Source organism: Echinops telfairi, unplaced genomic scaffold (assembly GCF_000313985.2).
Source record: "Echinops telfairi isolate 266 unplaced genomic scaffold, ASM31398v2 ScPeMD7_6;HRSCAF=24_0, whole genome shotgun sequence".
NCBI classification, from domain to species: domain Eukaryota; kingdom Metazoa; phylum Chordata; class Mammalia; order Afrosoricida; family Tenrecidae; genus Echinops; species Echinops telfairi.
In genome coordinates this window covers 7,989,986-8,015,370 of record NW_022103902.1, presented here as the reverse complement: position 1 = coordinate 8,015,370, position 25,385 = coordinate 7,989,986, and the positions used below count along the sequence as shown (strand labels likewise).

At 41.7% G+C, this 25,385-nt stretch overlaps 1 protein-coding gene across 8 annotated transcripts in view; it reads right to left on the bottom strand.

Moving 5' to 3' along the window:
• The window catches only part of BBX (BBX high mobility group box domain containing), a 317,543-nt gene that overhangs the window by 52,783 nt on the left and 239,375 nt on the right, over window positions 1-25,385 (bottom strand). For all 8 annotated transcript variants that reach the window (XM_045286176.1, XM_045286175.1, XM_045286179.1 and 5 more), the window contains one exon: window positions 14,164-14,244. In XM_045286176.1, coding sequence (XP_045142111.1) covers window positions 14,164-14,244 — 81 coding nt within the window. The remainder of the gene's footprint in view (window positions 1-14,163; window positions 14,245-25,385) is intronic.

The following is a 25,385-nucleotide window of genomic DNA, read 5'->3' as shown; positions in this document are numbered from 1 at the left end:
TCACAGGACACTCAGCAGTCCTGGTGACGCTTCTCATGTTGGGTTGCCTCCATTATCCTTTTTCCTTAGCATCCTTCATCTCTCCTAGCAGGCTTTCCTCCTCAGTTAGATTTCAGTTAGATATGTACTAAAGGTAAGGTGCCCAGACGTCCCAATTTTTAACAATTTTTCCCGTGTCCCGGGGCATTTTTAAAAAGTCCCGATTTTTGGAAAGAATGCACGACAAGCTAGGGTATACGGTTTTTGTCTGCCATGTGGCTATTTCGCCAGGATATGAGTTTTACCAACGGTGTCCCGCTGGTGTCCTGCTTTACCAATGTTAAAATCTGGTCACCTTTACTAAAGGAGATCTCAGGGCCAAAGGTCAAATTTCAGGCATAGCCTCAGTGCCCAGTCCTTTTTCCTTCTCATGATCTCATAGAGACTCAATTATCAAATCCTATTGAATTTCCTGAAACCTCCTGGTTATCTGCCCTGCCTTAGATTCCCTCAACTCCTCCCCCAATTCTGGCTCTCATCTCCTCACACCTGGATACCGACCTCACCCTAAGCATTGGGGTACATTCCACATTCACTTGTGAAATGAAAAAATACGGCTTTAGTCTTTGAGCCTTCAATGGCTCCTTATACCTTTCAAATACATGTCTTTGCTTTGCACTAAACACCCTCCCAATTCTATCTCACCCTTCATCTCCCCAAAATTTCCTAGCCTGTCCTTTATGCTTGCTAATCTGATTACATCCCGGCATCCATGTCTCTCCTGTTTGTTTGCTTGAGCTCCTGCTACTTGCCATTTAATTATGCAGAGGTCACCATCTCCACCATCTATGGATGCTCAGGTACAATAGAGAAGGGCAGGGCAAGCACTAGTGCAGGAGGAGAAGAACTGTCGATCTCAAGGTGAGGGGTTAATGGGGAAAGGAAAAATGATGTCAGCATTTGAAAAGCAAGTGCCTCTCGAGGGGGCAGTCTCTAAGGAGCTCTGGCCAATACAGCTAAACCAAACTCACTGCCATCATGTTGATGTTGACTCAGAGCGACCCTCTGTGTGTAGGAAGGCTGACCCAGTGTTTCCTCTACACTTTTATAAAAAGTCAGAAATGTTTTTATTTGAAACCTAATTCTAAAACACCAGTCATTAATTCAAATGTAAAATATGGCTCAGGTCAATGAACACGAGGCTTCAGTAAAGGGTCTGGACTGCATGCTGGAAATGGGCGCAAATGCTGCCAGTTTCAACCTCTGCTTCTAAGCACCTCCTTCTTCAAGAACCCTCTTCAAGGTCTCTCCTCAGTGCTTGGTCCTCAGAACACTCCTGATCATATTGCTTTCTCCTTTCCCTGGTTGAACAAATTCACTTTCTGTATCACTCATCACTCGTGGAGATTTGTTATTTCATTACCTACTTCCCTGTCAAAGTCCTTGCATTATTCATTTCTTCTATTTAAAGCCTGGTGGCGCTGTTGGGCAAGTGTTGGTCTGCTGACCACAAAGCCTGTGATTCAAAGCCACCAGCTTCTCCTTCGGAGAAAGACAAGATTGCTCCCATGAAGACTCACAAAAGCCTTGGGAACCCTACACAGAGTTGCTATGAATCAGAATCAACTCGATGGCAGTGGGTTTGGTTTTTAATCCCTCTGCAACTATGTATAATATAAACTATATATATACACATAATATAAAACCCATATACAAATATATAAACTATATATTATAGTTTCTTACAACCCTTACAGTACCTTCCAGAACACATTCACAGGGAGATATTTATATAAGGGTGTAAACTGTATCTTGGTAGTTTCAAAAGTAAAGACATTTTTAAAAAAGGAAATATCAGCTCCATTTCTTTGACAGCAATCTTGAACAATCTGTCATTTTATTCAGCCATATACATATGTGTAGGAGTAACTGTCTTCCATAGATACTTCTATAATAAGCAGACTCATATAATAAGGAACTCGCACAGTCTTTTAGTCATCTAAAACAAGGACGAGAAATGCCCAGTTTTTAAGAACACAGGTTTCAGAGCCAGATTGCCCGAGTTCCTACCTAACCCCTGGCACTTACTGTCCACATGGTGTTAGACAATTCACAAAACCTCCCTATGATTCTGTTTCTTAATCCATAAATGCACAACAGTAACTACTGTGGTTATTAAATGAGTTCATACATGTAAAGTCCTTGGGACAACACATCGCACAGTTGCTGCTGCTGCTGTTTTTCACTTCTGATTCAGGGTGATCCCAGACATAATGGGATCACACCGCTGGCCACAGGGTTTCCCCGCCCTTTCTGCCCTGCCCCCATTGGCTGTTTTTTTTTTTCATAGGTAAACTGCCAGACCTTTCTTCCAGCGTACGTTAGGCACTCAATGTTGGCCATCATGATCTTCCTAGGTAATTACTCTGCCTCCTACAGAGTTTGACTCTGAGGAACTCACGGGGCAGTTCGACTCTCCTTTAGGGTTGCTATGGGCCGGCAATGACTTGACGGCAGCGAGTTTGGGTTTGGATTAATGCAAATGAAAAACTGGTACAATTATTTTGAAAATTGAGACGTAAAGCAAAGACAGCAATAATATTCTAGGCTCTTACTCCTCTAAGACACCAAATTGTACTTGATAGTCAAGTGTGCCTTCCGACCGCTACTCCAACCAATCAGCTTTAAAGGGCCGTCAGCTCTTCCGCAATGCCTTTCCTTCTTGTTGTTCGTCCCTCCCCGCCACCAACTCTCCAAACAAGTGCTCTGGGCCTCCGCTTCATACTAGGAGTCGGTGCACACCCGCATGCGCGCTGCTTAGCATGTTCCGCCAACGCCCAGCAGTCCCACAGCAGAAACGAGGGGGTGAAAAAAAAATGCGGGGAAATCATATTAAAAGATGAAGGAATTTTTTGAAGAACTTTTTGAAACCTCGCTATCTGTCCACAGGGAATCCGCGTGGCACTATGGGATAAACCCTGGACTGCAAATTAAAATACAGGCAGTTCAAATCCACCAGCCCCTTTCAGGAGAACCGCGAGGCTGGCTCTTCCCAACAAGATTTGGTCTCGGAAACTTGACCGAAAGGTGCCAGCGGTTGGAATCCACTGCATGGTATATGGGTATATGGATTCCAACTCCGAACGTCCCTATACAACGACCCCTTGGGACTTCTGATCATTTAAATTTCTACGGGTGTGGACTTTATCGATCTCCCAGAGAGACGGGCGGTTTCGCATCGCTGTCTAGAGGTGGTTCGCAGCTCAGGATGCCCCCACTACACCGCCAGGTCTCCCATATGTCGGCGCAGTTCAGAAACGTCCATGGAGAACAGCCCACAACAAGCATTTTGCTAAGTACGAACAGCTCTCTGTCTCACGGGCGCTGTGCCACTTCAGCCCAAACTTTGGGGTGTCGGGGGTTGGAGGGCCCATTGGCTCACCTGCTGCCAACAGTCCAGCAAGCCCACATCAAGGAGGAACCGCGGGCACCATGGTCCCCACCGTGGGGAATGCCTCTGGAGGGCTACCCCCTACTTTCCCCAGGTGCCTTGTAGGGGACGCGCAGATCAGGGTCGCGGCCCTCCGGTGGTGGTCACCAGGTTGTGTGGGTGGTGGAAGGAGGTACAGGAAAGGCGTCCAGGGAGGAGGAGGAGGAAGAAGAGGAGGTAGAGAAGGGGGAGGAGGAGACAGCAGAGGAAAGGCGGGGCTGGAAGTTGAAAGCCCAGGAGGTGTGGGGGTGGAGAAGACAAGTATGAAGGAAGGAACGGTAACCGAATTGGTAGGAGGGAGCAAGTCTGGACTGCACAGAGCGACGGGGCGGGGCTCTCGGAGACACACAGAGATCGCGCAGCACCTGGTGGCTTGCCAGCCCGCCCTCCCAGTAATGGTGTTGCGTGTTTCTCTGGGATGTAACCTGGCTGCACAACGGCCCTGTCTCATAATGTCCTGTTCCATAGAATGTATTCCGGACAGTAAGCAACTCAGAAATGTAGAGGTAGCTGCCGCCAAATCATTGTTTTAGGCATATAATAGGTTCTCGAAAATCAGTTTGAATATTGCATTTGCTAGAATACATATTTTGGATCTTCAATGTAGGGTTTTGGGTTTTTTTTTGGTTCGTTGCATTTTATTTATTTATTTTTAATCGTTTTATTAGGGGCTCACACAACTCTGATCACAATCTATACACACATCAATTGTGTAAAGCACATTTGTACATTCATTGCCCTCATCAATCTCAAAACATTTCCTCTCAACTTAAGCCCCTGGCATTAGGTCCTCGTTTTTCCCCTCCCTCCCCGCTTCCCCTTCCCTCATGAGCCAGGTTTGTTTGTTTGTTTTTAAGTGTTAAAGGTATCTTGCCCTCTTCAGAGAATTCTGAAGTATAATTCATGTTTTACTGCGCTTTTTATGACCTGACCTAATTTAATTTGAAAATAAAGGGAAACATCATGCATTATAATACGTGTACAACTTAACGAATATACTGAACAGAGTGCATTTCTTGGAGGTTCAAACACAAACTTGGGTTTTTTCATCTCCCTCACTCCAGCACCACGATGGTACAATTCCCTTTCTGGTGGACGAGCAGATCCCTTGAAAATAACCGGGAACAGACCCTAAAATTTCACAAAGTGTTCTATTACCAAAGACCCCCAAGACTACTCACCAAAATAATAAATATTGTCTTTATGGGCTATGTGGCACCAATTAACCTTGATGACTTTATGCACAACAGAACAAAACACTGCCAGGTCCTGCTACATCCTCACAATAGTTCCTCTTACTGAGCCCATGGATGTAGCCATTGTGTCAATCCATCTTGTTGATGTCTTTCTTGTTCTTGTGTTTTGCTGCCCTTCCACTTGAGCAAACATAATATGCCACTCCACGGCTGAATTCTTCTGATTAAATGTGCAAAGTATGTAAGATGAAATCTTGCCATCCTTGCCTCTAACTCTGGCCTTACTTCGGGTTAAGGAATAAGGGGAGATGACAGAGGTAGACTATGATAACCTATGGCTATGCCTTCTCTTTATGGGATGCCAAGTGGAGAGGTAGGTACAGAATGTGTAATAGGTAGGCTTACCTATTAGAAAGGATGTGGACTTGGGACTGGGACACAGCTCTGTAGGTTTTGTTGTTGGAAGGGTCAGAGAGGCCTACGGAGGCTCGCAGAGGAAAGACAAGTGCATTCACGGAATTCAGGTTACAGGCTTTTTACTAATGGTCAGAAAGACACTGGTATTTTAGTTACTAGTCATTCATTCATCCATGCAATTCCAAGTCTCTAGCTCCCTGCTGCCAACTTCATCCAATTCTTTTTCCCTGGCTAAGTTGGTACATGGTGCTGCAGTGAATTGATGTCTGAGACATATCTTGCTTCTCAAGAAAAAAAAAAAGACAATTGTATGCACCTCTCCTAATCTTTTGTTCCCTTGCAACTGTTTTCACTTAATTTGACAAAGGCAGAAGTGAAAAAGGAAACAACAAACACTTCCCTCTTTTCCTCCACAGACACAGAGAAACGACTGCAGAACCTACAATATTGTGTCCTTCTCCCTAAGCCCTCACCCAGCATCTGCTGACTTGAGGTGGTAGAAGAATTGAGAAGAACCCCTGGAATGATGGATGGGCCATCATTCTCAAAGAATCTCAAGCAGAGGGTCAGGCTCAAAGAGAAGGTGGCTTCTTGGTACTTCTCTATTTGGAATCTGGTGAGTTTAAAGATGTCTCTTTCGATTGCTGTTAGGTGCTGTCGAGATGCTATGAGTTGGAACTGACTCTAAAGAACCCAACATGCATCGTCAGAGTCTAGAAGCAGCAGCAATTATGGGCAACAGCAAAAGTCCCCCAGTATCTTGCTTCCTTCATTTATTTACAGAGGCAGCAGAAATACCTAAATATTACATTTTGCTGAAGAAAAATATCAAATACATCTAGAATAAAGCAATGAAGGCGACCTATTTCTACTCGTGGTTATTTGGAGATGTTGATGAATCCATTGTGTACATATTTATGTGTAGTCAGAAACTGGGAGGTTTCAAGAGGCTATTCTAAAATATGTTCTACAAGAATTATGGTGTCATGTTTATGTAGAGCAAATAATGTAAAATTTTCTGAGTAATTATTTTTTTAGCGACCCTGCTTCATCAAAAGCATATATTTTTTCCCTGGTGCTGAAGAAAGTAAGCCTGAGAATAAGCTGATTTGCTATAATTGGAATAGGCTTATTTCAGTCATTTTACCCCTTCAAATTATGATACCAGCACTCAAACATCTGTTCCACCACAGCATCTGTTTCATTTTTGGGATGCAGCCCTACAAATTAGAAGAGTCTTCTTTTTAATGAGTTCTGATTTTGTAGGGAACCCTTTTTTTTAAATTTAAATGAAATGAAAAGACAAATCTACCTCTATGACAACCCTCAATGCACAAAGTACCTCAAAGTTTCAGATATTTCTAACAAAATAACTTTGATAAAGCCACATTAAATACTGAAAGTTTTCACTGCAATTTAGCATTTTTAATATTTAAAAACATACAGGCTACACCTCATTTTATTGCGTTTTGCCTGATTGTGCTTTTAAAGAAATAGGTTGGTGGCAATCCTGTGCTGAGCAAGTTTGTCTGCACCAGTTTTGCAACAACAGCATGTACTCACCTCATGTCTTGTGCCACATTTTTGTCATTCTCACAATATTTCAAATTTTTTTCATAATGCTATTATACATTTAATAGACGATTCCAAAAACCCACTGCCAGCAAGGTGATTTCAACTGATAGTCACCTTAGATAAGGTTTCTACAATTAAAAATCTGTCAGGAAGCAAACTGTGATGGGTTTGAACTGTTGCTGATGAGCAGAGCAGCACGATGTTTAACTTACAGCACCACCAGGGCCCTGACAGACTAGAGGACGATGCACATGCATTGAGAAACCAACATTCTCTCTGAGGCTCACCTGTCTGTGGGGATTCCTGGTGGCATTAGTTGATGAGGTGCTGGGCTGTTAGCCACAGGTGAGCAGCTGGAACCCCACAGCTGCTCCATGGGAGAAAGATGATTCAGCCTGCACCCGGGCACCTTGGCAAACCCTAGGGAGCACCTCTACCCTGGCTCCCTAGGCTCGCTCTCTATCAGAATCCACTCAATGGCCCTGCATTTGGTTGAGCCTATATGTATGTACACACACACACACTCTCAATGGCCCTGCATTTGGTTGAGCCTATATGTATGTGTACACACACACACACTTACTCCATGATTAAGCCAAAAGGTATTGCTACAAAATCATGGAAACCTTTATTAAGCACAAATACCAAAATATCACACTACTGTTTTTCCATAGATCCTCTCCATCTAGGCCATATAATCCTGAAGGTAAAATATCCCTCTTGCTGGTTCTTTGAAGGACTCTGCCCTGTTGGATTTCTACCACGTCAAAAAGGTTGTTTGGGGGCCCCCGTTCTTTGAGTTTGGGCACAAGTAGAAAAGTCTGATGGGGCGAGAGCAGAGTTATCAGAGGTGGCTGCACAAGGGCTCCAACATAACAGCAATTGTGGGGATGGTACAGAACCCAGCTGTGTTTCTTTCTGTCATACAATCGCAGGGTTGCTCCGAGACAGAACTGATTCCACAGCAGCTAACAACAGCCCCTCCTCCCAAATCCTGACCCTTCCATTTGCACCACATCCAAACAGCAGTTCTGGTGTTCTCAGGACGGAAAACATGTTCCTTTGACATGTCCGAGTTTGGAAACACAAAGAAATCTGATGGGACAAGATAAAGGTTATGGAGGTGGATGGGATAAGATTTCTCAATAACATTCTCAGAGGGCAGTCCTTGTTACCCTAAAAATATGAGCAAGAGTATTGTCATAAAGGAAAAATTCCTCAGTGCAACTTTCCTGGATTTTTTCTACCAATGCAGTTTTCCCTTCAGTTAAATCCCCCTGTAATAAGCACTTGTGATTGACCATGTTCTTTGAGAATATTCATTAAGATGACCTCTTTGGAACCCCCCAAATAGCCATCATAACCTTCCCAGCTGACCTGTCTGAACTGACTGAGCAGGCCCCTCCAAAGCCAGTGTTGATAAGACCTCTTGTTTTTTATGTAATGACACCAGGATAAAGTTATTACTGAGAGACCGTATCTGTAGGCACCCACTGATCACAGAGTCATGTTTGAAAAGAAGCATACACCTATGAATTTGAACCCTAGTAGCATACTTTTTTACTTATATATCTCTGTGACATTGTCAAAATTCATCATAAAGTACAATACTATCCGTGACAAGATTACATTTATCTCAAATCAATACAGTATTATTCAAGTTTATGCACCAACCATAAAAGCTGGTAAAGGAGAAATTACAGAATTCTACCAATGACTTCAGTTGAATATTGCTTAAACATGCAGTCAAGATGCATTGATAATTATTGGTGATTAGAATGCAAAAATTAGAAACAAAGAGGAAGGAACAGTAGTTGGAAAATATGGTCTTGGTGATAAAAATGAAGCTGAAGAGGATTTTGAAGCATGATCGAATTTGGCAAAACCAATGGCGTGTTCATAGTAAGTATCTTTTATCAACGACACAGACGGTGACTGTACACATCGACTTCCCCAGATGGAATTCACAGAAACCAAATTGACTACATCCATGGGAACACATGATGGAGAAGCTCTATCAACCGCTAAATCCAGACCAGGGGCTGACTATGGAACAGACTGTCGATTGTTCATATGTATGTTCAGGATACAGCTAAAAAAATTGAAAGAAATACACAAGAGGCAAAATACCACCTTGAGTCTATCCCACCTGAATCTCCAGAACATCTCAAGAACAGATCTGATGCATCATGACAGACCTGATGAGCTGTGGGAGGACATCCAGACCATCGTTCACGAAGAAGCAAAAGGTCATTAAAGAGACAGGAAACAAAGAAAAGATCAAAGTGGGTATGAGGAGCGAGTTTAAACGTTGTTCTTTACTATAGAATACCGTACAGACCTGAGTATAAGGGAACCCGAATATCAGCTGAAGCACCTACTTTTACCACAAAAACTGCATTAAAAATGTGCTGAAAAATGCGGTTTATACATAAATATATACGGTAGCTACAGCAAATGGAAGAAAGGATGAAGCTGAAGAGCTTGTGGTAGTTATATAATCGTCAATTTGAGAGGATTATGAGGGGGTGGAGTCTAGTCTGTCAATTGGATCACAGCCAATGAAGCTTCTGTGTGGGCATAGTCTTCTCCTGAGAATTCTGGGAAGTCTGGTATTTCCTCCTTGGAGGTGGGAGACTCTCTGCTCACACCCTGGGAGACATTGCAAGTGACAAGACACATGGACCCACCCAGATGCATCCCTGGGTGCTGAGAAGCCATGCAGAGGCCCCTGCCAGCACTGAGATGTTTCCAATGACACTGGATCCAAAGACTTTCTACCCACTGGCCTGTGATCGTCTGCATTCAGCATCATTGCATGTTTCGTGAGTCTGAAGAGGACTTTATAGATTGGTATCGGACATATGGGCTAATATCGGACTTGATCTGGGCTGGACTGGGATGTTTTCTCAATGTTCAATTGCTCTTGTATATAAATCTCTTTCTTATACACATATGAGTGTCCACGGATTTGTTTCTTTAGTCTACTCAGACTAACACAGAGCTGAATGAAGAATCTCAAAGGGAAGTCCAAGATGACAAAGCCAAATATTGTAACAAAATGTGCAAGGGCCTAGAATTAGAAAAATAAAAGGGAAGAACAGGCTCAGTCTATCTGAAACTGAAAGACCTCAGGTAAAAATTCAAGCCTCAAGTTGCAATCTTGAAAGATTCTAAGGTCAAACACTGAATGGTACAAGAACCATCAAGAGAAGATGGAAAGAATAGAGTCACTGTACCAAATAAGCCAGTCAATACTCTGTAATTTCAGGAGGTAGGAAATATGCGCAAGACTCAATGGTGCTGAAGGAAGAAGTTCACACTGCACTGGATGCGTTAGCCAAAAATAAGGCTCCAGGAATTGATGGAATACCCATTGCAATGTTTCAGAAAACTGAAGAAGCCCTGGAAGCACTCACTGGTGGCCTATGTCAGGAAATCTGGAAGACAGCTACTGGTCAACTGGCTGGAAGAGATTCATATTTGTACCCATTACAAAGAAAGGTGACCCAGCAGAATGTTCAAACTAAAGAAAGGTAACATCGATATTGCATGCAAGTAGTTTTTTGCTTAAGATCATCCAACAATGTTTGCAGCAGTCTTTTGACAGGGAACGCCAACAGTTCATGGCAGATTCATAAGAGAACACGAAACGGGGACTATCATTGCTGTTAGATGGATCTTGGCTCAAAGCAGAGAATACAAAAACTATGTTTACTTGTGTTTGATGAACTATGCCAAGGCAAATGTGTGTGGACCACAATAAACTGGACAGCCTTGAGAAGAACGGGAATTCCAGAACACTTCATTGTGCTCATGAGGAATTTGTACATAGGTCAAGAAGCAGTCATGTGGACAGAATAAGGAAATACTACATGGTTCAAATTCTGGAAAAGTGTGCACCAGGGTTGTATCCTCTCACTATAATTCTTAAATCTGTATCTGGGACAAATGATCAAAGAAGCTGGCATATCCGAGGAAGAATGTGGTATCAAGATCGGAAGGTTTATTAACAACCTTTGATATGCACATGGCACAGCCTTGCATCCTGAAGGTTAGGACTTGCAGCACTTGCTGATGAAGATCAGGGACTGTAGTCTTCAGTAGGGATTACAACTTAATGTAAGTAAGGCCCAAATCCTCAGAACCAGACCAATAAGTAACATCGTGGTAAATGGAGAAAGGGTTGGAGTTACCAAGGATTTTACCTTGATTGGATCCACAAAGAATGTTCTTGGAAGCAGCAGTCAAGAGATCAAAAGACGTGTCACATTAGGTAAATGTGCTGCACAAGACCTTTTTAGAGTATTGAAAAGCAAGGGTGTTACTTTGAGGACTAAGGTGCACCTGACCCAAGCCATGCTATTTTTCCATTGCATCACATGTATGTGAAAGTTGGACACGGAAGGAGGAGGAAGAAGGACGAGTGCAGAAGAATTGATGCATTTGAATTGTGGTGCTGGAGAAGAATCTGAAAGTACCACGGACTGATAAAAGGATAAACTGATCTGTTTGGAAGAAGTAAGGCCAGAGTGTCCTTTAGAGGCTAGATGGCAAGACTTTGTCTCACAGACTTTGGCTATATTGTCAGGAGAGACTAGTTCCCTGAGAAGGACATTATGCTTGGTGAAGTTTAAGGACAGTGACAATGAGGGAGACCCTCAAGGAGGTGGACTGACACCAGGGCTCCAACAATGGGCTCAAGCATAGGAACAATTGTAAAGATGGTGCAGGACTACACTGTGTTTTGTTCTGTTGGGTATAGGGTTGCTGTGGGTTAGAACCAACTAGAGAAGACCTAACAACACCCTTTTGTGTACACACACACAATATATATATATACATATATATTTGTTTTATATATGTATTATATATACAATTATATAACCAAGAAAAACCAGAGGGCCATATAATTATATTATTTGAGCAAAGTAAGCACTTCTTTAAAATAAATTATCTCAACAGTTTATACCATCTGAACCATAAAAAAAAAAAGAAAGAAAGACCTTCTAGTCTCTTTGGCAACTAAACCAAATCCAAACTCACTGCTTCAAGTTAATTCTGACCCACAGCAACCCTATGTAGGGTTTCTGGCTTCCAAGACTTGTTTAAAATCATTCCAAACTCTCACTCTGAAGGTACTCTCTTTGCCAGATCTTTGTTGTTCCAGTTGTATGGGAATTGGGACTTTCCCACTGACTCATCTGATTCCTTTACAACTCCTGCCTGCTATCTCCATAGAGTTTTATTAGAGACTTACAGTAATTTATAGCTTCTTGTTTGGGTAGGCACTTGTCTTACATAAGAAGCAGGTCAACTTGATTGCAAAATAACAAGGTCCCTGGGGGATGGACAGCAGAGAAGAGGGTGGAGGGAAACATCGGACAGGGTAACTTATGACAAAACTATAATAATTTATGAACTATGAAGGGTTCATGAGGGAGGGGGGAGCGGGGAGGGAGGGGGAAAATGAGCAACTGATATTAGGGGCTAGAGTGGGAGGCAAATGTTTTGAGAATGATGAAGGCAACAAATGTGCATATGTGCTTGACACAATGGATTGTGATGAGAATTGTACGAGCCCCCAATAAAATAATTAAAAAAAAATAAGGTCAGTTTGTCCTATTGTTCTTAGGCTTGTTATTCTAGGTCTTCTTTTTTTTTTTAAATATTTGTAATTAGCTCTGGCTATTCTTTAAAAAGTTAATTTAAAGATAACAGATATTTAAAAGTCCTAGATATTTTTATTAAAATATTTTACTTTCTAGGGTAGAAAAAGTTGAGCAGAAAGTACAGGGGTTTTCAGATACTCCTCTCCACCTGCCCAGTGTCACACAATCTTTTATTGAAGCGATCCATTGATTGATGAACCAGTGTCAATACATTCTTAACTGAAGCACATAGTTTACATGAGGGTTCACTCTTTCTATTGGACAGGTCTACTGGTTTTGACAAATGCTGTTCATGTCTCCACCACTCCTGTATTATACACACACGTTTCACTGCCTTGGGCTCCAGCCATTCATCCCTCCTCTCTTCACCACCGCCAGCAGAATCCCCGAGAGGCCTGATCTTTTTATTGCCTCGACATTACTGCCTTTCTTAGAATGAAGTATAGTTGGAATCATAAGTACATAGTCTTCTAAGACTCGTTTCTTTAATTCAGCACTTATATTTATGGCACCTCCATGTCTTTTTCTTGGTTTGCTGGCTCCCTCACTTTTATCACTGAATAAATAGCTCCTTCTTTGGATAGATCATGGCTTAACTATTCACCAATTGAGGGACAATTTGGGACAATTGTGAGGAGCGCTGGCAAAGACATTTGTGTGTAGGTTTTTATGTGGACACAGGCAGCTCATTTGGGTAAATACCTAAGAGAGTGATTGCTGGGTGGGACAAGACCCTGTTTATCTGTGTAAGAAAATGTCCAAATATATTCCAAAGTGGCTGTATCATTTTGCAATCCCACCAGTAAGGAATGAGAGGGTTCCTGTTGCTTTACATTCTTGCCAGTATTTGGAATTATCACTGTTTGGGAAACGAGCCATTTTAATGCATGGGAAGTGGTATTATGATGTAAAAACTCAATTTTTACGATACAAACTACTATAATATTTAGTTAATGACATGTCTATCCATTACATTCAAAGAATTAAAAAAGTACATATCCATACCACAAAAGAATTGAGAAGAAATTCACTGGGAGGAAGTCAGAAAAATAGAGAGAATAAAAAGAAAACGGTTAGTACAAGACATCTGAGCATCTATTGTGCATCTCCTAATTTTTCTCATCAAAAGAGACATTGTCTACCAGGGTATCTTCCCAGTGCTAAAGACATTTCTTTCACGTGTTTCCTTGGGCAGAGCGGTCACAGCCCGGCAGAGAGAGCCATTCTTTTGCCCACCCTAGCATCCTCCTCCTCCATCTAGCCCCCTATCAAATAGAGACTGTCTGTTCCTCACAGGTTTCTGAAAGCCATTGTATACTTAAAAAAGGAATAGTTAGCAACATTTTGTATAGACATCAAATGTGTAACTGATAGATGCTACTAAAAAGGACCTTAGAACATGTCATGAGTTCCCCACTGGAAAACAAAAGTTAATACTTCAACCACCTGATTTAAAAATAGTATACCTTCTAGGGATTCAGAGAGTCAAAACAGGAAAATGAAAGCCTGGTTTTCCGTGTTCACAGGCTGGATTAATTTAGCCAGCTGAGAGAGACAAAAGTTGATCTTATTTTTACAAACTACTTGTGAAAAAGATTTCATAATCTCTCTGAGTAAACTGTTTCCACACTGAATGACTTTTAGTGGCAAAACTCCATTTTCCTAAATTAGAGGTTAACTCTCTTAGTGTTTAAAATTTAATATAAGACAGACACCACATAGTCAGAGGTAAGATGACACAGGATAAGGAGCAACGTTATGGTCGTAGTTCTGTGACCTCCCTCCCTCCCTCCCCACTCCCAGAATGTATCTCAGTAGATCCTTAGAAATGTACCTCTGCCAACTGAAAGAGTGCAGATTTTCCACAGCGTTTTACAGGCTCAGCACCACCCAACTGCGAAGTGTTTGAAGAAATCTATGTAGAAAACAATTCACATAAGAAACATTAAGTGTGAGACCACATCTTTGGGTTGCATTCACATACATTAGAAATATTCACAGTGTCACTGCTCATTAACATAGTTTACAAGAGCATCGCTGCTTACAAACATCAAGTAGCTTCAATTCTGTGGGTCATGATGGAGAGCATCACTTTGAGAACCATGTTAGTCAATAGCTTCCAGGCAATAGTAATGCACCAAACATGTTGTAGGAGGAACTATACATTTCAAGCATTAAATTTAACTTCATAACCTTTAACCACAGATTTTCATTTCTATGGCTATTTAAGTACCAACCTATCAACCGGCTGAGTGTACAAAGAGAGTTATGTTGCATTTACCAAAATAATTTTAATTAAACAAACAAACATATCTGGGATTCTTGTGAAAAGAGTATCAAATCAGTTAACAAATATTTCTTTAAGAATCCAACATCTATGGCTGGGGAATATGACAGGAGCTATTGGCCATGGTTGTACAGAATTTGCCCTGAAGCAGGGGAGGGGAACGTCTGAGCACGTGTAAGACCTGAGAAATCACCAACACCAGCTCACATCACACACCCCACTACGGAGAGACCATGCCAGCTACCCATTAAGGGTGTGTAGGGATGAGTTAATGAAATGTTTGACCAGTAAGGACCATTAATGATACAATATTTACATGATCCTTGGGAGAAAAAAATGTTCCCCACCCCCGTTCTAAAGTCATGCAAAGACTTTAGAATCAGGATTCGGAATTTAAATAAATACTAGGCGCAAGCACCAATGTTGCAGTACATCAATTATACAGGTGGTCTCAGACTAACGAATGATGTATTCTCATTACCAAAACTACGCTTATGGCTGTCTTGTCTTTTCTGTATGTCTTATCATCAGTAATATGTTTTTTCTGTACATCTTATCATTACTAACTGTGTACAATGTTGCAGTGGATAATTTGCTTATGTTATCAGTCTCAGATGTTCCCTCACAGATGTTCAAAGATTGGATTTAAAAGATACTGATAATAGAAGGCAATAAAAAAAAAAAAAGGTATTCAACTACCATCAGAATTGACTTAGCTGAGTCATCAGATGGGGACTGGAGACGATTCTGACAAATTTGGCATAAAAGCAAGTAGACACCCTAACAATGAAAAGCACCCTCCCTTTCTTATTTTTACAAGAAAATTCCTTTTTCAATTTTATGCCTAACTCAGCAAAGTTCTGAAAATAACGTATCTTTTACAAAGGATCTTCATAAAATAATCCTGTCCTGGAACTGCTCTGTCATCATTAGCCAGCTCTTCTTAGGCTTTGCCATTCTTCATGATTTCGAATTCCCTTTCTTGGTTTTATACAGAGCCTGGATTGGTTACGGGGGTAATCCCACCTGTGGCTGCATCTCTGCCCAGCAAACCCTCTGCCACTGAGCTGATTGCAACTCATTGTGACCCGAGAGGACAGAGCCGAACTGCTCCCTAGGGTTTCTGAGACTAAATCTTTAGGGGAGAAAATGTCTCATTTCTCTCTGGTAGAGTGAATGGTGGATTCCCCTAGGGGGGCTTACGGTTAGCAGACCAAAGCATAACCCAGTTACCACTATCAGAGCTCCTCGTATCATTACAAAAGCCCAAATCAAACTTATTAACACTGAGTCAATCCTGACTCACAGCAGCACAGAGTAAAACTGCCCTGTGGAAGTCTGAGGCTGTTAATCTTTATTGCTGCCGCTGTTAAGTGACGTGAGTCAGGTCTAACTCGTAGTGACCCTGTGGACAACAGCACAGAACACTGCCCAGTTTGGCGCTGTCCTCACAACTACTGTTAGGTAGTCTGAACCTGTGAGTTTTGACCAGCAAGCTGGGAGTTAGCCGTCCAGCGTGTAACCCACTCCTTGTATCATTACCCAGAACCAAATTCATTACCAGCAAGTCAGCTTTGACTCACAGCGACCCTGGAAGATAGGGTAGAACAGCCTTCTGGGTTTCTGAGAGTAGTTCTTTATGTGATTACAAAGTCTCATCTTTTTCCCTCGGAATGGCTGATGATTTTGAACTGATCTTGTGATTAACAACCCAATATGTAACCGATTATGCCATCAGGGCTCCTTGTGCCATTACAGAAGGTGTCAAATTCCACTGGGGATTTCCAGAGTTGTTGACCACTCAAGGAGCGACTGGGGTGCTGGCTGTTGGGAGTGTGCTTTGTAAGAGGCTTTGGGGAGACATTTAAAAGCCACCAGTCAATTAAGTTTTGGAAGATTTTTCCTTAACTCCCATCAGTTTGAAGGGCTGTGTCCTATTCATCCCACTGATTCAGGTTTTCTTAAGAAGATAAACTTATGGGGTTGAGTCTTTCTGAAGGCTTGGAATATTTTCTTCTAGCTGAATTTTCATTGACAAATATCACTTCTCTCTTTCCTAGACAGGTTGAATTCAATTGCTCACCTTATCTCTAGACTAAGAGAAAACAAACACATTAATACAGCTGCCTTTTAGCAACTTAAGGAAATAAAGGACTGAACACAAACACCAGGGCCCGAGTCAAGGCTGGATAATAGAAGGGCACAGCCTTTCGTGCCAGACAGACATGGATCCATTACTGTCTGCTCGTTGGAAGTGAAGCAAAAATAATTAGGGCTTTGAGCCTCATTCTTCAAATACCTGGCCTGTATTACTGTTGTGCAAATTAGATTGGATGTTTGTGTGAAGGGTTTAACACAAGGCTGGCTCCTATTATGTTCTCACTATATGATATAATTCTTAGTTAAGAATGATTTGTCATTATTAATGCTAATAATAAATATCAACCCTTTTAGAACAGTCCCCCAAATTAACCACATACTGATATCAAATGGCATTAAAACTACCATGTCTGAGAATGATAATTATTAAATCGAATAATAATTTGCAGAGTATTAATTTTGTCACACAATAAAGCCATACCCTCCAGTGTTTCTGAAGGGCAAGCTGCACAGCCTGCAGAGCTCGGGAGACTGTATTTTTCTCGTTCTTCCATTGGCTCCCTCTGCTGTCATTTTTGTTGCTCTGAGTCTCTGCAACACGATGCTGTGTTTGCTTGGTCATTAACAAATCGTCTGTGCTTAATGTGGTGTGTGGCACACTGAGGCTCGAGGAAGAACTATTTTCTACACAGAAGTCTAATCTCCTGGCAAAGTTAATGCCGAGCAATCTTGGTGGAGGTTTAAGAAAGGTTCCTGACCTCTCTAAAGGGACTGGCTATGCTTAGTAAGAATACTTTGTCTTTTGGTCTCTGGGAAGAGATCGTATTTCTGGGTGTAGAACAGTACTGCAAATACTTAAAAATTTTTGGAAGCCCAATTTCTAAAGGGAGGGTGTGTGTGTGTGTGTGTGTGTGTGTGTATGTTTCAGTATAGTTTAGTGTGTGTGTGTTTCAGTATAGTTTAGTAGTGAAATACTTCCATAATTCCCAGCAATGAACTGCCCATAAATTTTGGAAGCCCAATTTCTAAAGGGAGGGTGTGTGTGTGTGTGTGTGTGTGTTTTTCAGTATAGTTTAGTGTGTGTGTGTGTGTTTCAGTATAGTTTAGTAGTGAAATACTTCCATAATTCCCAGCAATGAACCACCCATAAATTAGTGACCAGATATAATTTCTAAAAAATGGCTCCTAGTTTAAATGGGGGGTGGGGGTGTCAGCTCAGAGAAGTGAAAGACTGGAGGTGATGTTGATTTCGGTGGCTCAAGCTTTGCTTAGGTGTCTTCACAGCGTATGGGCTTTTGAGAAACTCCCCTTGGCTTCTATTACCTAAGAGTTCTTGGTTCTTGTTTTCCACCTGCAAGGCTACTCTTTTCCCTTTTTCTGCAAGCTTTTATATGATGTGTTGTTCGGTGCAGTTGGTCAATTCTGACTCATAATGGCCCCATGTGACAGAGAAATGCCCTAGGGGGATTTCTAAACTATAATCTTTATAGAATCAGATCTCTAGATCTTTCTCCCAAGCAGTAGTGGCTGGATGGGCTCAAACTATCAATCCTTCAGTGAGGTGTGTCCTCCCCCTCACCAACTCCCAGCCCCATAGAGCTTTATTACTATAGCAACAGGGCTCTTTCTTTCTGCATTGACCTCTTCACAGGTGACTATCCTCAGGGTTTTAATGCCTTAGGCCTTTCTTTTCATGTTTACAGTTTCAGTAATCTCATCTACCCTTTGTTCAGTTTTATCTTGTAACACCCTATTTTCTCTATTTAAGAGACACATCCATTTAAATACAAATGCTATAATTAATGTAAGAGAAGGTTTCATAAAATTCATGGGAAATTTCGTATTCCTCAAACTTACATAGTGGTCTGAGGGGCTTTAAAAAAAAGAAAGGAAGAAAATAGACTTGGAATCTTTAGTGACAAATTCATCTCAAACAATCAAATGAAAAAAAGTTTGTGAAAAATCTCATTACTTTACAATTCCATTTTTCCCACAAACTTTTTTGAGGCTGCCGCCCCATGTCCATTTTCAACGGCTGGTCAGCTTGTGAAGGGCAGGGCATGCCAGTATACAAGTATGTGGGGCTATGCTTTCTTCTACTCCAATGGGGCAGTACTTGCCAATATATCTGCTAATTCCACCCTGGTCTCTCTCTTTTAGATATTATATAATGTTCTGATTAGTAGTATTTATCCAGAAGGTTTTTTTAAAGGGGGGTAGTACTTGAGGTACTGCAAAAATACTAAAAAAAAATCAGCAGCTAATTTTATGGCTGTGAGGCAGGTGATCGGATCAAAGAAACATATGGTGAACATCACAATCTAATTAGGGAATGGCAGAAGTCTTTTGCAATTATGAAGGGTATCATCAACATTGTAGCCTGGGAGGAAATGCCTGGTAATTGAATGAATGAATGAATCAAAGAACAAATGACTAATATGAGGTTGACTGGCCTTCCTTAACTTAAAGGGAAAATTAATGTTTCCAATAAAACACGTAATACATTCATTGATGAGCTGCAGTGTGGGTATATGGTGTTTTTTATTGAGTGTAATATTCCATAACATATTGAGTACTCCATCATTAAAATGAATGCTTTAAATTTTCACCAATGGCGCATAACCAATTGTGACGGTACCTTAAATTTGGTGAGATTATGGTTGTATTTACACTGGCAGCGTAAAATGTTACTGAGAAAATTTTTAATGTCCAAATCTGTTTGTCTAAATCATCCAGATGAGCTGTCTGCAGAGTAAAGATGCAATTTTTCAATGCGAAGCTACACTCTAGCCTGGGAGGCCACACAGCACAGAACATGGACAGATCAAGGCCTGTTCATTAGTAGAAGATGCTGCTGCCTTGTGGCGGGGTATTTGGCTGTTTCCCAAAAACCCCACTGCCATGGAACCAATTCTGACACACAGCAACTGCTGCATTAGGTAACGAAGGTGGTAAATTTTTAGGGAAGCAGAAAGGGCCTCATCTTTCTCCCATGATGGGTTCAAATAGCTAAACTTTTGGTAATTAAGTAGCCTGGTGCTTATCTCATGGCGCCCCTAGACCCCTTCCTTCAGTTGTTCATATTCCATGAATAAGATACAAAAATTTTACTGACATGTCACTCTCCCAGAAAACAATAAACGATGCAGACGGGAGATTTAGTGTGAGGAACTCAACCTATCAGGAACACAATACACAGTGATGGCTTTTCATATGGGCCAAGCTGTCTTGGATGAATGAGTGTGAACATGGGACGGGAGACAGATTAAGACGGGTGGAAAACCACCACCGAATCCTGAATTTCTACTTCCATACCTTGTAAAATAGACTATGTGTTTTCTTCTCTTTAAATTAAAAAATTTGTGAGTAAACTACACACCAAATTTGTTTTATTTTGCCTCATGATTCCGAATAGGTTAACCTCAATTGGCTTTAAAACTATTACATTTAGTTAAGAAGGAAAAAAAATATTCTTATCAGCTTGCAAGCACAGCCCTATGACTCAATATAAAAGAAACAACAATGACAACATTTTCAGCTTAAAGAAATGCCCAAGGCTTACTATGTTTCAGAATACATACTTCTATGATAAGTATATTGCAAGAAAAATGACCCGTTTCCAAGAGATCGTCTATTTAGTGCTTTCCTAGAGTTTGTAAATGAAATTAGCAGGAATACTCTTAAGTATTTTGTACACCCCATCATAAAAGTGATATCAAAATTAAACACGATTTTCTCTGAGTGTATACAATAGGATTGGGGACTCTTCTGAAAAGGCATGGGGCATACAGTGGGCAAATGGGTAATTTCCTATCATAGCCCCACCCTTCCTGTCTTTAATCTTCTCCCATGAGCTCCCAGAAATAAGGTGCGCCTTAACGCATTGGGCTGTGATCCAAAAGGTCAAGAGTGTGCACCCACCAGTCACTCCTCACCGGGCTTTGACTCTGATGAATAGTTAACAGTCTGGGAAACTCAGAGAGGCAGTTCTACCCTGTCCTATAGGGTTGCTATGAGTTGGCACTGACTTGATGGCAGTGAGTTTTTAACAACAATGACTTTAGTAATCAGTGGTCAGAAAGCATAAACTATAGAGCAGTGGTTCTCCAATAGGAACCACATTAGAAACAAAAATTCCCCTGTCTCTATTCAGTTTGAATGAATCGGAAACTCCAGGGATGGAGCCACCCAGCAATCCGAGTTTGAAAAACCTGTCCAGGAGTTCCTGATGCATTCATTATAAAGCTTGAAAGCCTCTGCTACAGACTAACAACTAGGATTTCCAGAGTCTGTGTTACTCAACAGTGATGGGCATTCTGAAATCAGTACAAGGAAAGGGCTTTAGAAATCTGATCATAGTTGGTAGTTAGAGTCAGTTCTAAAATAAATCTATTTCTACTGCCTCGTTAGCAAAAACAGTTAATGTGCTCAACTATGAGCCAAAAGGTTGTGGAGGCTAGAGACCAGCCACAGTGACCTGAGGAAAAAGGCCAATTTATCTTAAAAGAAATCAGCCACTGAAAACCCTAAGGACAGTGGTTCTCAACCTTCCTAATGTCATGACCCTTTAATACAGTTCTTCACATGGTGGTGACCCCCCAACCATAAAAGTATTTTCATTGCTACTTCATAACAGTAATTTTGCTACTGTTATGAATAGGGCGACCCCTATGGAAGGGTCGTTGGAGCCCCAAAGTGGTCGTGACCCACAGGTTGAGAACCGCTGCCTAAGGAGAAGTCCACTCTGACACAAACAGGGTTCTCTGAGTCAGGCTAGACAGTAACCAGTCTCATGCTTTGAGTACATGTGTACCGAACAAAACCCCCCAAAAACAGCTCTGTTGAACCGACTCTGATTCATACTGACCCTATGGGACAGTGCAGAACTGTCCCATTTGAGTTTCTGAGACACTTTAAATCTGTTCAGGAGTAAACAGCTGCATCTTCCTCCCATAGAGCCAGTGGTGAGTTCAAATGGCTAGTCTTATGAATGGCAGGTCAATTCGTAGTCCATTATGCCACCAGGGCTCCTTGTGTACTGACCATTTATTGCTGTTGTTCGGTACCTTCCAGTTGGTTCTGATCCACAGCTACCCTATGTACCACAGAAGGGAGCATGGTCTGGTTCTGTGCCATGTCACAGTGGTGTCTATATTTGAGTCCATTGTTGCCTCCTCTGTGTCAATCCACCTTGTCAGGCGTCTTCGTCACTTTTGCTGCCCCTCCACTTGACCAAGCATGATGTCCTTCTCCTGGGACATGCCTCTCTCCTGACAAATATGTGTGATGAAGTCTCACCATCCTTGCTTCTAAGGAGCATTCTGGTTGCACTTCTTCCAAGGCAGATCTGTTTATTCCATGGTACTTTCAATATTTCTCCAGCACCATAATTCAAATGCATGGCTTCTTCTTTGGTCTTTCTTACTTAATGTTCAACTTTCACATGAGGCTACTGAAAATACCAAGAATTGGGTTAGGTACACCCTAGTCCGCAAAGTAACGCCTTTGCTCTGTAACATCTTAAAGAAGTCTTATGTTGTACATTTACCCAATGCAATGCATTCTTTGATTTCTTGAATGCTGCTTCCATGACCATTGATTGTAAATGCAAGCAACGTGAAACGCTTAACAACTTCAATCTTTTCTCTAATTATCATGATGTCACCTTATGGTCTAGTTGTGAGGATTTTGGTTTTCTTTACATTGAGTTGTAATCCACACTGAAGGCTGCAACCCTTGATCTTCATTAGTGATTGCTTCAAGTCCTCCTCATTGTCAGCAACAAAGGTTGTGTCATCTGCGTAACTAAGGTTATTAATATGAGAGGGTACCCCACCAAAAAACCCCCCAGAATCAGCCCCCCCAAAGATATATTTAATTTTTTTCCAAAACAACCTTATCACCTTCAAAGTACTCTACATTATACTTAATGCATATGTCAAGCCTGTAATTCTATTCTTGGAAACATTTCACAAACTTATCTGTTTGGATGGCTGACAGCATTTCCCTCGCTTTTTCTCCACCTATTCTATGCTGTCAAATCACTATACTTTCATGTCCCTATTCATTTGAGGAGACAAAAAGAAGTTGCATGGAACAAGGTCAGGTGAGTAAGGTGCATGGGGTAAGAGAGGCAAGCTGGTTCTTTTTTCCCTCCAAAAACTGGCACACTGAGATGGCTGCATGAGCAGGTGCATTGTGGTGGCAAAACTGATCCGACATCAGCCACAAATCAGGCCTTTTTTGTCACAAACTATTACACAATCTTTCCAGAACCTCTAAATAGAAAGCTTAACAGTCTGACCAGGTAGAATGAACTTCAAATGCACTATCCCCTTCAAATCAAAAAAACAAATGAGCATCAACTTGATCTTTGACTTCTGGCTTGCTTGATGTTTGGTTTCAGGGTTATAAGTTTAACACCATGTCTCCTCACCAGTACTGACCTTGGGGAAAAAGTCTGGTTCGCTTAGGAGCTGTTCTTTCAAAGCCCAACATGTTTCCACTCAACGCTCCTTTTCCTGCTCTGTCAGAACCTGAGGCACAAATTTCACAGCTACCCTTTTAATTTGCAAATCTTCCATTAAAATTTGCTGAATTGAGGTCCAAGATAGTCCAGATAACTTCCCCATGCCTTCAATGGTCCACTGTCCTAAGTCTTCGAACACAAGTGCATGAATTTTGTCAACATTTTCGTCCATTCGGTAAATTGACGGACATCCAGAATGAGGTTTGTCATCAATCGACATTTCACCTTTTTGGAAATGAGAAAATCACTCACACAATTGAGTTTCCCCCACACTGCTGTCCTTGTAAGCTGCCTTCAACATCACAGCAGTTTCTGCGGCATTTTTCCTGAGCAGGAAACAAAACTTCACAGCCGCATGCTGTTCTCTTAAATTGGCCTTCACAATAAATGAGGTTTGAGAGAAATTGCTTTTACAAAAAAATTCACTGTGACCACAGAGAACCTTCCCAGGTGATGTCACTGGGTGCACTAACTCAAAGCGAGTTGCTCTATCCTCAGCTAGCTAGAAAAATGCGTACTACAAAAGCTACACTCAGCAGATGTTTTTTCCATTTTTGGGGTGGTGGTGGTGGTGGTATGCCCTCGTAAATCTCCCTCCATTTCTGATGCCAAATTTTCCTTCATCTAAGCCAGCTTCACTGATTATTTTCTCAGCATACAGACTAAGTATTTTGAGAGCATACAATCCTGAGGCACACCTTTCTTGATTTTAAAACATGCAGTGTTCGCTTGTTCTAAGTACAGGTTTCCGCATGAATGCAATTAAGTGTTCTGGGAGTCCCTTTCTCCCTAAGGTTATCTGTAGTTTGCTATGGCCCGCACAGTCAACTATACTGTGTGAACAATAGCCACACATTAATCATTGCTATCGAGTCGATTCCAACTCACAATGATCCTATGTGACAGAGTAGAACTGCCTCTCTGGGTTTTTATGAAACGGCAACTGTTTATTGGAGTAGAAAGCCTCATATTTCTCCTGTGGGGTGGTTGGTGGCTTTGAATTGCTGAGTTTGTGGTTAGCAGCTCAATGTGTAACCCACTGTAGCATCAGGTCTCCTTAGTAGCCATAAATCACAAAAGGGCACTGTTTTAACCAGATTGGCCCCTCAGTACTTCCAAAGGCTTTTAGAGTTCCTCAAGAATCTAAAGGAGGGGCTCTGCTGGCACAATGGCTAAGTGTTTGGCTGCTAGACAGGTTGCCAGTTCAAATCCACTCAGTGTCTCTGCAGGAGAAAAGTTTTACCGGTCTGTTTTCTTTAAAATGAATACCCAGACCTGTACTCAAGTACTCCCTCAATGCAAGAACACTTTCTTCTAATAACCTGGCATTCCACGATGCTCACCTTCCCGACATGATCACTGACGACAATATGGGTGCATAAGCAAATGTGATGAAGACAGCTGATGGTGCCCGGCTATCAAAAGATATAGTATCTGGGGTCTTAAAGGCATGAAGCGGTTATCTAGCTGAGAAGCAACATAGTCCACGTGGAAAAAGCACACCAGCCTGTGTGATCATGAGGTGTCGACAGGATCAGGTATCAGGCATCAAAGACCGAGAACAATAAATTATTTCACTGTGAATGAGGTGTAGTGCAGAGGGGAGACCCAAAGCCATCTGTAGACAATTGGACATCCCCTTACAGAAAGGTCACAAAAAGAGACAAGCCAGTCATGGTGCAGTATAGTACCATTGAAACATACAACTTTCCTCTAGTTCTTTAATGCTTCCTGCCCCCCAATATCATGACCCCAGTTGTACTTTACAAATCTAGTTAAACCAGAGCATGTACACAGGTATAGATAAGAGCTGGAAACACAGGGAATCCAGGACAGAGAAACCCCTCAGTAGCAATAATGAAAGCAGTGACACCAAAAGGGTAAAGGGTTAGGTGGGGGAGAAAGAAGGAACCAATTACAAGGATCTATCTATAACCCCCGCCCAGGGGCATGGACAACAGAAAAGTGGGTGAAGGGAGACATCGGTCAGTGTAAGAGATGACACAATAATAATAATCTATAAATTATCAAGGTTCATGAGGGAGGAAGGGTGGGGAAGGGAGAGGGGAAATGAGGAGCTGATACGAAGGACTCAAGTAAAAAGAAAATGTTTTGAAAAGCATGGTGGCAACAAACGTAC